The sequence below is a fragment of the Rissa tridactyla genome, chromosome 1 (assembly GCF_028500815.1).
Source record: "Rissa tridactyla isolate bRisTri1 chromosome 1, bRisTri1.patW.cur.20221130, whole genome shotgun sequence".
NCBI lineage: Eukaryota > Metazoa > Chordata > Aves > Charadriiformes > Laridae > Rissa > Rissa tridactyla.
This window is the reverse complement of record NC_071466.1, coordinates 61617776-61633915: the sequence shown is the minus strand read 5'-3', so window position 1 is coordinate 61633915 and position 16140 is coordinate 61617776. Positions and strand designations below refer to the sequence as shown.

Here is a 16140-nt window from a genome sequence, read left to right as displayed (position 1 = left end):
ACAAGAATTAAAAAGTATTTGTTTTGCTGTCTCTTCTTTAAGTTTAGATTGTTCAAACAAACCTAGCTAGAGTTTTCAGTTACTCTGCACTAGACTGCGCTCCCAAAGGCTGAAACGGTACTCCAGAGAATGTGAACTTGGCTCCAATTTCAGACATTTTTCATCGTCGTCGTCTTTCGACAATGAGAAAGCTATTTGAATGCTTTGTCTGTAGCCAAGAATTTGGATATGAAAGACACACCAGTAAACAAGTCACCAAAAATGGGCTACTACAACACAGACTGTAGTGCACACTTGTTTTTTTTAAAAAACTTCTCCAGCCCAAAGGACACCGTTTTATTTTACAAGCAGAATGCTAATGTGAAATTTTAGTTAGAGATTATCTCTCTTATCTAAGCACAAAAGAAAAGCTACCTACATTTTTGATAGACAGAGCGTAAATTTGCTATTTTGTTTGTACAAAGAAAAGTAAAAAGGAAGATAAAACAAGAACCTCCCAGCTAGTCAGCTTGGTAAAACGCTGCACCAAACTGAATTACTTTTTTATACTTTTATTTGAACTACTACAGAGAGCCATCAGCCCTTATTCATAGCATTTTCCTTTCTATCAGCATTCCCAGAATGAAAACTGACATTTTAAAAACACCATTGCTTTGCACCAAACGCACGCTAGCTTCCACCACAGTAACTATCCCACAAAACTCATGCAAGGCTAATCACAGTTCCCTGGGTTTATTATCTTTTATATCTGGGAGGCATTCAAAAGCACTACGGCTGCCTGGCAGCTAAGGCAGACATCATCCTCACCCAAAAGAGTTTTAATTTTAGCCTCATACGTTTGGTGAAAAAACATTTCTGAACATCAGAGAGCACGCCAGGCAAACGCTTACACCAGGCTCCGGCATGGAGCTTCTTACTCCGCACAATGGCATAGATGAGAACGGAGCAATAGCAGGGCGATGCCAGGGAGACTTCACTGAACATGCCAGTAAAGTCTCCCGAAGCCGGCCAGAAACCCAAGGGAAGGAAATGAGAGTGATTATATACAGCTGAGCAAGCACAGTACAGAGACTCCTAAATCAGTGATATGGTGTTCGCTGCTGGTGTTCTGTGGTAAAAATGTTTACCATCTGTGTTACTCTCTCTTTGTTATGGACACTAATGGAGCCTTCAAACATAAAAGCGTGGGGGTGGGGAACAAAAACACGATTAAGCCAAAGTGCTTTAAAATCACTTTTAGCCGTATATTACATAAGGAAATCCTGACACTAAATGAAAAAAGGATCGAAACCAAAACAGAGCAGTTTCAGGCTGCGCTCAGGAGGGCTGCACAGAGCCGGGTTGCTTTGCCCTGGAGGTCTAGTTCTGAGCTGTCAGGCACAGACAAATCCTTCAGGTCCTGAGAAGCGGCTCTAGTTTGGACACAAGAGAGCGAGGCATATTCCAATAGCCTTCAAGCCCCATCTTCACACTGAGCATGCCTGCGGCAGTGAGTTTCCTAGGAAGCAGCTGCGTTTGTACAAAGCTTTTCTGCAGGGGAACTTCTCCGCTGCTCATCTCCCGCTGCAGAGAGGCCACGATGGCCCGGGGAGCATGACAGTCTGTAGCGAAACCAAAAACAAATATGTGCCATTCAGTTTGCAGTCTGTGCGTAAAACCAAGCATCTGACTCGCTCATGCTAGACATCTCACACTGTCATATAGGAAAATAGGTGGAAATCACAGCCTCCAGCCTGAATTCCATCTCAGACTTTTTTTACTCTGCTCATCAAAATCTAAGGGAAAGGAGTTCCAACGACCTGATATCTCCACTACAACCTCAAGTAGTTGCCTCACTCTGTTTTCTGATAGTCCCTTGCTCCCTCACTACCCAGAATGACACTGCAGGGCATCTACGGAAACAGGAGTCCACCCTGCTTCCTTCAAGCCCAAGGAAGAGAGCTTGGCTCAGACTCTCCTACTTCCATTTAACGCAACTAGCTATTGGGGCGCCTATTCTCCAACTCCCAGCACGTCCAAGCTCTTTGGCAGCCAGTGCCCGGTTTGAACAGAGTTGTCAGTAACTTGAGGCTAACCACTCAATTCAGCATATGCACACAGCGTAGCCTTACAACGATGCAAGGCCATCTGACAGTGAGAATAATGTGTTTTCAGATGAGATGTTTCAGGTAAGTTGTTACATCTCTCACATTACTGATGCCGGTTCAAATGTAATTCTAGCAGAGCAGGAATGGACTTCATGAACCACAAACCAAGCCAGGATGGAGAAAATCACAAGCAGAATAAGCAGTTTGTTTTATCTGCAGCTGGAGGGGCCTCCCACCAGTCTAACGATGCCGAAAGTCATTTTGGAACCAATCTGTGCCACCTGCAACACAACCAAAACTGAAACAGCACATGGGTTTGAAAAATGCTTCCAGAGCTGGCACAAAGCTGGAGGAGCTTCCCCACCTGAAAAGAATACAACTGAATCAGTCTCTGGCCCCAAAATGACCTCTGCTAATGCATGGTCTCAACAGATGAACCAAAGAGGGTCCACATCACATCATCACAAGCACAAGTGATGTGCTTGTGAAACCTCCTTCCTGAATTCCAGGGAACTCATTGGCTTTTGGTCCCTTATGCCTCTCAACAAGTGTTCTACGATTAGAGTTAAAAGGGAGAAGGGTAAAAGGCACTGTTTGCTCCAGGTAGATCTTCTGGAGCACAGCAAATAACAATGTAGGGAAACCTGCATGGAAATGAGCCAGCAATCATAATCCTAATAATAAAGGAAAACTCCAAAAAGAGCAAAAAAACCAAACCGCTGACCCTTCAAGATCATGGAGGGAAATTAATCAGAGAGCATTGATACTATTTTTCTAATTCTTACTTTCTCAGTGAACCCTTATGTTATTGAAGCATGCACCTAAGATTCTCCAAGTTTCTCTCTCTAATACCATCCAAAAGTGGTGAACTCGCACACATCTACAAAACCCATGCATTTACTTTTTAGCATTTGACCACGACATGGTTATAAAGTGTTTACTGGGTGGGGAAGCCCTCCGTTCTATACAGATTCCTTTTGCTTGACACTTTGCCTCTGATATTTTGTTTTCTGCATACCCTACAGATGTTTCTATTAAAATCTTTATTCCTTGAGGGCATTAATGGTAGACTGTTTGAGAGTTCAATTCACTTCTGGTAATAATCTCTTCTTAACCTTCTCTACAGCTTCCATCATCGCTTTCCAGCTGGATTTTGACAGGTTAAGAGGCATTGACCAGCCAGAGCTCTCTTGATCTTCAAACTCTACAACACTACCAGCGCATTCTGCTCCATGCCTATATTTCCGCCACAAGCATCCATCCTTTTTCAGATTAGAAGTAGAGGTTCTGACCTCTCCTCAACTGGATACTTCTCAGTGCAGTCATACAAGCTCTTGTAAAGAATGATTATTCCCTTTTACACTCAGCGTTACCGCAAACCTGGAATTGCTTGTCCTGATTTTCTCCATCTATATTACTTCTGTGTCACTGCCCTGTAAAGCCTTCAGGGACATCCAAGAATTTGCAACAACACTGAATACATTGTCAAGATGTGGAGTTGTGGAGTCCTTAAATATTCAAAAGACAGCTGGACACAGCCCTGATCAGCCCGCTCTAGTTGGCCCTGCTTTGAATGGACAGAGGCTGTGTGGTCCCTTCCAACCTCAAATATTCTATGACTATGAGAGTCTTCTCTGTCCTCTCCAAGAGCGCTAGTGCACTTCTAGAGTTACTTCACATGTAACTTTGCATTTCTATTGGGTTATTTAACATAAATTAGGAAACAGTAACACTCTGGGTTTTCCTCTTGCCTGCAGCGTGGTGAGAAACATTTTAAGGGTGGAGAAGCTCACTGCCTCTCTTGCACGTTGAGATGCTTCCCAACTTCTCGAAGGTATCGTCTACTTTACAGGAAACGTTAGTACAGTTTGTGCCTTGTAAAAAGCCATCACTTCATGCCATAAACCAGAATATTTCCATCACCACGTACTCCTTTTCAAAGTCAGTCTGTCAAAAACAGGCTGTGGGACAGATGCTTTTCAGGATTTAGCTGTGATCTTCTTGATGCAGTGTCCAGATCTGGCTTTGTTACAGCAACCACATCAGGTTGTTCTGCTTGCTGAGTATTTGTTAAATGTTAACAGTGGGCTTGGAACTCACAAGGCTAAGGGAGGGCTTCCCTGGGACTCTTTTATAACTAAAAGATAAACCTAGGGAGAAAAAAACAAAATAACACAAAACCCTCACAAAAAAAACAAGGAACGCCCAAAGACATGTAACAGAACACTAATGTAAGTATTTTAAAATTCTAGCATCTTTGTTTTTCCTCATATGAAGACTGACATCAAAGAAAGCAGTAAGTGAGAGTTGGTTCTGAGGGCAAGTGAGGAGAAATCGCTTTGAAGGTAGGGACGAGAAGGAGGTAGCAGTGAAGCACAGGACATCACCACGGCTTTCCTACCCACAGGGCTTTTCGGCCTCAATGGAATATTCCCACATCCCATTCAGTGCTGCTGTATCGTCTACGCTGAAGCTCTTTGGCACTGGGGCAGTTTGTTTTCACTGTCCTTACAATAGTGCGGGCCTTTCCTTTTCATCCACATTGCCCTGACCTCCCTTTTCTCCCTCCCTCCCCCCCCAATCAAACAATTATCATCAGATGCAGGAAGAACTTTGTTGTGGTTCTGCTGCTCATAACACAGTTTGCTATGCAAATACTTCCTGTGCACCCTGCCAACATGGCATCTCTCCAAGACATGAGACTGGCGTTTGGGAGATGGTCACACAAGCATGATACTTCCTACTACAACTGCTCTGCCCTTCACCTTCCTTCGCCTTGCTATGGGCAAGGGCTATAAATATCAAATGCCATGAACGAAAACGAAGATGGAGTATGAACATTTGCAGCGGTGTGGATTGCTGTCCTCCAGATAGGCAGGGACACACAAGATCTTTGCTAAAACATCGTTAACGTAATTTTTGGTCTACTTTCCACAGAAGAGAATTTATGTGAAACTTTACTTTCATAAAAAGTGAAATAAACTGTCTGTTCTTGCTTGGTAAATTCAGTTCCCCTGTTATTTGCATAGAGCCTTAAGTGAATGCTTGGAAAAATCTGCAAAGCTTCAAAATATCAACTGAAAGCTAATAGTAGATTTTACAGGCAATGAATAAACTGGATCCAGATACTGCAAGATACACAATAGGGACAAACGAAAGACTTCTGTTTTATAACAGTCCCTGGTGTTCCCTGTCCGTAATACTTACACGTTAACTCCAGTAGCTGTATGACTGGCTGATGCATAGCAATTTTTCTATAGTTCATTCTTACCCCCATGCTTCTCCTAAATGCTACTTACAGAAAAACATGGAAGTTAATGTCAGATTATTAGTAATACTTCTTGACCCATGGATATCTCTAGCAAAAAACCAAGTAGGCCTCAAAAAAACCTGACACAGGAAATGCACAAGAGAAGCAATCTGAGAAAAGATGGAGAAGATAAATATGGAAGAAAAAAATCAAAGAAAGGATGACTAGAAAGGACAAATGAAATACCAGGAAAAAAGATTTGAGATGGCATATGACAAAGTAATATAAGGCTTTTGTGATGAAGACAGGAGTGAACTTCATGTATAAGGCAATAAATCCCCTCAAAAGAGACAACACAGAAGCAGACCATTTTAAAGACAGCATGGTTGAACACATATTCTGGAGTCCATGAAAGGCATCTGGAAAGAGGAACTGAAACCGGTTGTAGTTAAGAGACAAATGCACAGGCAAGGGTTTCAGTTGTGGGAACAAAAAAGTGTGGAAAGCAAGTAAAAGCCAACTGAGCACATGATGACAGCACTTAGAGCCCCACACCGGCTCCCCACCTGCTTCAAAGCACGGTGCAATGTGTTAAGTTTGACCTCTGACATGGTCCGAGAGTCGGCCTTTCCCTCAGTGATGGTCCTAGCAGCGGAGATATTTTACCTCACAGACAGCCAAAATGCAATGAAACAGAAAAGTCAAAAAACTGGAGTTATCTCATCAGTTTGTGAATTTAATTACATATCCGACTGTTTACTCACATTTTGTCAAGTATTCCAGTGCTTTAACAATGGGAAAACAAAATTCACTAAGGTAACTTACAGGAATCTATTTGAACTTAGGATACAACCCACAGTCATTGTGAGCAGCGTGTGGCAATATTTTCACTATTTAGGACAGGAAGTGAAAAACACCAAACACATCTAAAATTGCATGAGGGATTTGTGCAGACAGAAGGTAATTACACAAAGTGGACTTTGGCCAAGACTCTCAGAATACGAAGCGATCTCAGAACCTTGTGAAAATTACCATGGGATCTTTAACGATAAGCAGGCTAAATCTTCATTTAAATTGTCCCAAAAAAGATGCCTTCTCTAACAGCACATTATCCCTTTGCTGCACGGATTGTCAGCACCATCGTACTCCAAAATTAGGTGGCACGTCCAACACTACAGCACACAAGTAGAAAACCAAAAACAAACAAAAAAACCCCAAACTCCAAAGCACAGTCATTTAAAAAATAGATCAGGGATAGACATCTCAAGTGTTCCACATGCACAGAATTGCTTCCCCCTCTAATTTATTTCAGATTAGTAAGAGATCCCTTATTTTAGGTCAGTGCTATGACAATGGAAGTATGCCAACGTAACCTTCATTTTCTTAATTAGCATTTAACAAGAAGTTTGTCCTCCTCTAGAAATATTTCCTTCCATAAGGAAGAATAACCTTGAACAGAAGAAAAAACTAAGCCAAGGAGAGGCGAAAAATGAAACTGAAGCTCTCAATATATTTACGTGCCTTTAAAATGTATTTGTTTACATACCCTTAAGATTTAAATAAAATCGATCCCAGTGAAAAATGACTTCATCTCCCAAAAGCAAGCACAACACTGTATCTGTATTCATAACTACTCCGGGGAAAACCAACTACAAAGAAAGTCCCTGTTTTACACATGCTTCCTACCATGGACCATGTGCTCCTGTAACTCATTGTTTATCTAGTCTGGAAACAAAAGTGCCACGAAAAAGCAATCAAGGCAGATGGCCGGTTTCGCTAATCTGACCCTATTTCTTCCAAGTAAATCTAGTCAACTGTTACAACAGTGATGCCCCAAATAACCCACCATTCCTATAATACTTAGATTTGCATATTTAGGTTAGAAATGCTCAGCGTAGCTGGATTAAGATTTTTTCCCCCAGTAAAACAGTGCTTTGTCATAAATTCTACACCAGACGCCATGCTGATTCTTAAACCAGACGTGTCCTCACACTGAAAACCTGAGTGGAAGCACACTCGCAGAACGCTCTTACCAACCCGCACCTCTAGAGCTGAAATGCGTTTGGAAGTTTCTACTTAAACCTGACTGTAAAGAGTGACAAATGCAAAGATTCTCTCTGTAGCCGCCCCCATGATAACAGATGACAAGATGCAGCACAAGCTTCATCTCTTGCTAATTAAACGAATCAATTAAGAGACTATTGTTGCAACTGTGTAACTGCTGTTCTATAGTGGCAATAACAACCCCACGGGGAGGTCTTTTACTACATTAAAATGCTGTCCTCCACAACTCCATTTGATATTATTAGAAACAGTTATTTGCGTCTTGCTGTCATATTAGTAGCAAAGGCAAATTATGGAAATATGCAGACCAGAATGGTCCCAGTATGAGATCAGGTTTGGTTTTCAGCCTCCAAGGGAACAATTGCTGAAATTCCAAAGTTCCCTAAAGTTCTTTAATGGAACTGATAAATCTATCAGCACAGCATCCATTTAGATTCTAGGTAAGGGTCACATATTTGCATACTTTCCTGCTAAGCTGATACAATTCAACTAGATAAATTATCATATTAAGTTTACCCTCCTGAGTTAAACTGATGGAGTTCAAAATTGTTTTCGATGGTTGTCATTAATCGCTGTTACATCCTAAATGCTCACTTTGAAATCTAATTGTGCTGGTGTACCAAGGGTCATATTAATAGCATTTTTAATGTTAAATCTTTGTAAAACATGTTTATTTTACTGATATTACCACTGAAGCCTAGAAGACTAATGAGAAACAAAGTATATTTATTATCAATAAAAACTTCATTTAAAATTTACATTCAGAGACTTAAATTAACTTTACTAACTTCATAATGCCTTTGTTTCATTAAGATCCCTGTTTAAGCTTCAAAGCCGTATAAATTAATACCTCCTAAACAATTCTTGGGTAAATGCCAAAGTTGCAGCCATCAAAAAGCTGTTTAAAAACATGGGCTACACATATGTTTATTAGCTGGCAGTAGACATCATCTTCAGAAGAAAACACTAGATCTCCACTATGAAGTTAACAGTCTTGATACAGTTAAAAAAAACAACCACCCAACAATACTTCTTTGGCCAAACAAAGCAACTAATAACTATTTCAACATTGGCAAATCTCAGTCTACTGAAGGAAATCTCTTGAGTTACCCTTGAGTAACCTGTCCACTTGTGTTCCAAGAAGTAACAGGCTAACCAACCAAGTTCAGTCCTTGTCATTAAAGCATTAATGAGCTCAATAAGAAAGAAACTTGGCAAATGAAGGATGGAAAATCAGAAATCCTTTTTTTTCCATTTGCTTATTTCCAAGGGATACGGGGCGTAATTTATTGTAAGCAAAGACTATTACACTACAGATAGCACATGCACTACAGAATCCACCGATATGAAGGACGTTAATGGGAATTCTGACCTAGTTATGATGTTATCACACTTTTTTTCTCTGCAAATTAAAACTTTAATTGAAAACAGAAGAGAAGGCCAAGATTCAAAATGAACAAATAAAATGCAAAACATTAGAATCTAAATGTAATAGCCCATTTCCAGTCTGGTTTTGTAAGAAAGCAAGGCTTGCAATCCAGATTTCTGCCTCTTAATCTCCATCCCCAACTCATTTCATCTAATCATCCCATTTGCACCCACATATACTGTTTTAACCTGCTGATGAATTTCAACCACATTTGAAGAAAAGCTAGGTAAGTCCAACTACCTATAAATATTGTAAGAACTGTAACTGTGTTTCCACAAACCATCTGAAGACCATTGTCTGTGTTAAGGAAACAAGAGACACAAATCCAGCTGAGGGAAATCTGGCAGCAGCCAGTTGGCCAGCCAACACATTCACACTGGCCATCCAAGAGGCATATATGCAGCTTAACGCCACCACTTCTCGTTCAAGGAGGTCTCCGGCAAAGACTACAAGAAGTAGCACAAGGCACAGAAGCAAAATTCAGAAAGAAATCCAAGCACTTCCTTATTTCTCTTTCCAAAGGAATCCTGAGCAAGATTCCCAAACTAATCTAAGTGATTTTAGGACATGGCTTTTGGTAACACCAGAATGTCTAAATCTCTGAGGTACTTTTGAGAGTCTGCCCCCAATGGACAGCTTTAATATATTCACTGTATTTTCTGCTTTAAAACAAACAAATATATAACAGAATTGAAATGAGAACGGTGTATGTAGCTGTATTGCTGCACCTGATCATCCACACCACGTGAGCTGGAACAACTCTCTCTGCCGAGTCCTAATGATGTCCCAAAGTATCACTACTTTCACAAGTGAAACCCTCGTTGCATGAATTACTCACTTTCTGCAGAATACTGCAGCAGCTTGTAGCCAGTTTCAGGATTCTCACTGCCCACGTTCAAAAGGCACTTGAGGAAATAAATGCTTCCAGAAGCAACTGCATGTTTCTCCTAGTGACTCCTCCTGCACTACTGAAATGCTACTGATGATAGCTCTACCACTAGAAGTTCACAGCGCCTCAAAAAGCTGGTGAAGAGAAAAAAAAAATAAAAAAAAAATCTATACAACAGTAGAATTCCCTTTATATCAGCATGGACCCTAATCTTAAGGCTTGTGAGAAGGAAGACTAAAAATGCCATTTAAAAAAAAAAGACACTAGCTTGCAAAATAAATATTTACGGGACTATATTTATTTTCTCATGGTTAATACTCTACATATTCCAATAAATACAGCCTTTGTACCCTCTGCAGGTTTTCAACCAATGTTTGAAAGTCTGCATAAATCTTCAGTATCTAGTTTCTGAAGTGTCACATATAGAAAGAAAAGCAGAAAGAAAGAAAACCTGTTAAGAATGCAATGATTTCTAAGGGTGAAAGAAGCAGGTTGTTAAACATTTGTCATTGTGAGCTAAATCAGACTCATGCAGTCAAAGCTTCCATTTTCACTGCTATTTAATTGGTCTTTGTAAGAATTGCAGAGAGAAAGAAAAAAGGAGGAAGCTCTCTGGAAGCTGATGAGATTACATACAGACTGAAAAGTTCCAGGACAATTTGTAAGCCTCACTAATGGGACAGAAAGTTGGAAGTTTGCTGTTGAAGCAAAATCAGACAAGTCATGGCAGGAGGGACCAGGAAGGGGAATAAGCGGTGAGAAGTAAAGTTTGTATACTGACCTGTAGCTCCTAGGATTGCCTTAGATACGTAAATGGTGAATATGCAATAAGCCAGGAAGCAAAGGCAAAGATTTTGAGGAATGCCTCTACATAAAGCTCTCCATTTATGACCAACTTCATAAACAAAATACAAAACTAATAACTCTGTGTATGAAACATCCTTTTGCCAGTCTATCTGAAAGTAGCTAAAGAACAATCAAAAAGTCATTGAGTGATCAATACTGTACTAGAACATATACCAATTATGGTAAAAAGTACGGCAAGGGCTTGACAGAGACTAGTTTTCTTAAATTCAGTGTTCTCAACCTGGAGTTTGCAGTTATGGTTGTGGCGGTGGGTCTCAACTATTTTAAATGGGTCTGCAAAAAGGCTGAAGAACAGAAACCATAGCATTAGCAGGCTAATAGTAATCATAAGAGAGCACAAACACCCACTGCAAAGCTTCAAATGTTCGTAAATCAAAGGTGGCAAAAAGCACTGCTATCAGGGATGAGACTGAAGCAATGGAAAAACCTCCAGTGAGAAGGCTGAAGCAAGAAAACGGTGCTAGGAAACTCAGAAGCACCTAAAGATGGCTTGATCCTTAGGCCAGAGCAATTCCACTCTGTTCCACCAGGATTCCCATATCGGCTTCACCACTGAAGGAACATTGTCAAGTAATATACTGAGCAATATGACTAACATTTGTCACATATATGTTCTTTCATCCTTCCACAGAGGAAACAAATAACAGTTTTTCTCTATACGCTGCTCTGATGTTAGAGAATAGAAGATCAAAGAAATGGCACAAATGATGAGCACTGAAGTTTTCCACTGTGGCTGGGGAGGGAATTCTCACTGTCTGGGACCATCTCATTTGAGGAAAGTGTTCCACTGGGCCAGCAGAGCATCCCTGTCAAGGATGGCCTGCAGCCCAAAGCTGACAATGACGTTACGGATGCAATGGAGCCAGGACACTCACTATCTGAGGATACAGACAGTATTTATCTACAGAGAGGTCATTACACACAGCCTAGAATAAGTTTAATGCTTCCACAATTATCTGTAGTTCTCTGTATACCCGCAGCTTTCTTAGTGTCAAAGGCTGCCTGCCCAGATGTATTTCAATGCTGAAGTCCAGCTGACAGAGGCGTGAATAACCAACAAATGATTGGGGCCACCAGTGGGCCAGCACAAAACGTTCCTCTCACGTAAGAGAACAGAAGGTGGAACAAAGAGACAAGGGACATGACTGAAACTGGAGGCTATCTAGGAAGAGAGGAATGAAGGGTGGACTTTGGTCCTCTGAAAAGACTACTCAAACATAGAGGCTTTTGAATGGCAGAGGCTGAAGCAGAAGCCCTGTGCATAGATCTTAGTATTTTTCTGCAGATTTTTATGTTTATTACAAACCTACATGCAGGAGACAATCCATGGAGGATGGCCTCCTTGTTTCCTGTTACTCTTGCTTTTGGGCACAGTTTTGAACATTTATCTGAAGCATGGATTACTTTGTTTCCTTTTTCTCTGTACAATTTATAGCACAATAAGATTCCTTGGTGTTACAGTAATGCTATTAATAAATGCATTATCTGAACAATTCTAGTTTATAGTAGCAGAATAGCAGGACTCCATCAGCACATGGTATCTAGTCATCTCCACCAGAGAAGAACGACGAGTAAAACCCCATACAGTCTCAATTACAGCAATAACCCACGATCTGTTCTGAAAATTTAACTAGGACTCAAAATGTTATCATCCCAAGGAAATTAAACCAAACCAGTGTAGTTTCCCATTCACCAACCATTTCTTACAGCTAGAAGTTGCTTGTGCAGAAACATCCTTGTAGATCCTCCAATAGCACAAGTCCTACATCAGATCTGAGACTCACAGTCCTCTACTGAAAAACAATTCAGAGAAAATAAGCTATCTAGTGCCACTACAATTTGAAGATAAATGCTCAAGTAGCAAAGAATTTCTACTCGTGATCAGAAACAAACAAAATTATTATTAAAAATACACATAGACCCTCAAATCACGCTAACAGTGTGCACTCAAAGCTCTGATTTCACTAGGGGAAGCAACATGAGTTTTCTTGTTCTCCCCCAAAACAACAGAAATATACTGCTACACTAGCAGAAACATTGGTCCTACTGTCTACATGTTTACTATAATTATGCAGCAGAATTCATATTAAAATATTGTCTTTGTGCTGCAAAGTAGTTTTCTCTGTCCTTCACCTAGCTAGAACCCGGACAGCAAGGATGTTTCTAACAGAGAACATACCTTTCACTTCTCCTCTGAGTGTCAGCTGGCTTCCCGAAGCAGGGGCTTGTGTTTTATCAAAAACCAGTAGCAGAATTGTTTCTAATGTCCAATGTCAAAAAAAAAAATAAATAATCAAGTGAAGCCGTTCATCGAAGCTGATGCCCTCCTGACAAGCCAGGGAGCTGCGCTCCTGATCAGCTGGGTCTAAAAATACGTTCTGATGGACAGGTCAGCGGTGTGTACACTCAGGAGCGCCACGCTGCCTGCCACCGCTGAAGTGCCATCAACCTTTGTCCCTGTCAAAAGCAACGCAGAATGCTCAAAGCTATCCCTAATGTTTTCTACTATGAAAAGAGCAGAGTAATAATTCCACAAGCTGTTTATTACATTGATAAAAATATATTATAATAGTAATGAGCAATCAAGAGCTTCTTGCTCCTTAATATTGCTTTCAATCACTTACCATCTTGACTGCACTTCTATGCTAGTAAAGGTTTAGTAAGAGATACGCCATGCTGAGCCCAAAATGCATTTCTAGGACCTTCATTCAAGATTATATTCTTCTGATTGACTGAACTTGTGTATGCGTACACACACACACGTACGCATATATAGACCATGTATCTATATGTGAAGGCAATTTGTAGGGGAGACCATGGTAAACCCATCCTTCCTCCCTGTTACCTAAGCTGAGGATACTAAATTGAAATCAGAAAAGTGCAAAAATGTTAAAGGAGCAAAGGACAAATTAAATAAAGGAAAGGACGCTGGGGAAAGGAGAAGGGCAGTAGGCTAGAGGAACTGATAGGAACACAGGTGCAGACTCTGGCTTGGATTCTGTGGGAAAACTGGTATCAGAGCAAACCCTGGGAAGCAGACTTCACCACTGCTTCTCTACCCTGCTCGCTGAAGTTCTCTCTCTGGGTTTGATCAGCAAGACGTGTACATAATTTCTATTAAATAAAAAACGGTGGATAGAATACTACAGGCTTTTCTTTTTAGTCCTCTTGAGAATTTTAGTTGTAATCACATACTTGATTTCCTAAAATAACTAGGATCCAATAAACTGACATGAGCTAGTCAGGAAGATCTGATCTATATTACAATCCATTAGCAGTTTCATCATCAATTTTTTAAAGCTAAAAGCACATCAAAACTGTGTCCTCTTTTGTCTTCTTTTGCTGTTGCACAGGGCCCAGCACAAGAATTCTAGTCTGTAAGTGAGACTCTGAGGCACTTCTAACATGAATATGAAATGTTTTCATATCTAACTTAATAACAAATTTGATTTTCAATGTCACTAAATACACACTTAATCGGAATTTTCTCTGCTACAGCACCCTCTTACAAAGGATCAATTAAAATATTTTCAGTGTTATCAAGTTGCATTTGTGTTTATATCTTATCTGCTTGGAGTAATTATTTTCTTCTCACACACAGACTATCAGATCAGTCAGCTGGCAGCAATCTCGCATATGCAGGATGCAACTCCAGAGCTGAAGCATCATTACGAATACAATAGTGCAGAACAAAACTTTTGTTTTATGTCTTATTTCTAATTGCCACTCTGCTTGATATTGAATAAGACAAATAAATGTACAGGCATATATATAGATATATTTATAGACGCAAATATATTAGAGGCATTTTACATCTCTAAAAAACAACATGCAAGTCTACAGGTATTCTTGTTAAGTTTACTCTTACCGAGTTATACCTCCCAAAAAAATGGCCTCCTAGGACTTCTAGAAGAACTAATCACAAGTAGAATGAAAGTACTATCATATGTAAACTTAATCTACTCTTGTCCAAAACATACTGTGCACAGAGATGTCGGGACTAAATTCTAAAGGGAACATTCAATTCCTAGGCTTTTCGCTATTAACGTCACTACAGGGAAACCTGTTGGCAGCAAACAAGACAACTTACTTTAGAGGATACTTCAATTTTATTTCATTTTCAGAACTATTTTTACGTGCATAAGGAACTTGGAAAAATTGAATGATTGCATTTTAATCACGCAAATCACAGAATTCGGTGCTGCTTCAATCACATATATGTTTATAAGCATCAATCACCTAACACAAAACTTTAGTTTCTATATTATACATGATTGTTCAAGATAATAGCGGACAAAAAAAATAAATCTATTTTACTGAGTAAACCGTGTCCGACAGTGTAAAATCTGATTAGGATTTTAAACGTACTTCTCTCCAACAAAATAAATCTGGGAGAATCACAAAACATTTTACATTACTGTGCAGTCTTTTCATAAAACAGTTACTGACCTGCCTCTGGGATGTGAGGGTATGTGATTCGGTGAAGCAACAGAGATCAGGAAGTTGAGGTGGTGGGGAAGAGGGGGATAGAACCCAACGTGGATCAAACCTGAGTGTGTTGCAATAAACTTACAAGTCTACAACCAGTTACTCTTAAATCCCTTGTAAATGAAACAGAGTCAGACTTGAATCAATTGAAATGTGGAATGCAGATACTGTGCACTGTGCCTTGGAAGTCAGCTTTAGAAATTTGCCCAAATTCAGCTGTTAAGCTCAGAATATTTACACATAATACTAACCTGCACAAATACAAGTGTAAACGTGCTGCCAGTGTCATTTGCCTACTTTCTGTTTACATTATATTCTTTTACAAACATAACTCTTCACAATAGTTATAGATACTTACCACTGTGCCTAGAAACTGAATGCTCGTATCTCCAGAGGCATTCCGAGAAAGCCGCTGAAAAAAACAGATGTAAAAACCGATTAGAAGCTTCTCCGGAATTTGCAGCCACTCCATTTTCTTTCTGTCACATCACTGTAAAGTAATCAAAACTAATCAAGTACACAAAACTACACATAAAGCAGATAAAATATAACAATTGCCTTTAAGAATTTTAGTATTAGAAGACTAAGTCATACTTCAGCTTAGATTTTGGTTTTGTTTCAGTCAACTCACTAAAATTTATTTCTGAAGAAGGAAAACAAATATGGCCAAGTACAACACAGAACAACCTTGGGCTTGCAGAAAGATGAATGTCATGAATAATGAGGGTTTTGCCATCTCTAAACGTTTGTGATTCTGTATTCCTATTACTCACATTTAGTATTAGCTTCGTTCTCTCCTAATGAGAGACATTTTAATCTCTCTTTAAAATGCAAACCTCCAATGATGCTACTTTGAAAACTGGAAAAAAAAATGACCTTATGAAATGTCTGGTCACCTACTGTGGTTCAGGAGTTGATTGAAGTTATTAAACGGTCTTCAAATATTACATTGTCAGTAAGCCACAAGACAATGCAAAAGAAAATATGTTATTGATTTAACACAGTAGTATCCGTAATCTAAATATGCAAAACGCACAAAGAATTCTTTCTTCTTGTGAATCATCTC

At 39.8% G+C, this 16140-nt stretch overlaps 1 protein-coding gene across 2 annotated transcripts in view; it reads right to left on the bottom strand.

Moving 5' to 3' along the window:
* Positions 1–16140, bottom strand: part of PCCA (propionyl-CoA carboxylase subunit alpha) — a 294708-nt gene that overhangs the window by 44665 nt on the left and 233903 nt on the right. For both annotated transcript variants that reach the window (XM_054188011.1, XM_054188012.1), the window contains one exon: positions 15433–15486. In XM_054188011.1, coding sequence (XP_054043986.1) covers positions 15433–15486 — 54 coding nt within the window. The remainder of the gene's footprint in view (positions 1–15432; positions 15487–16140) is intronic.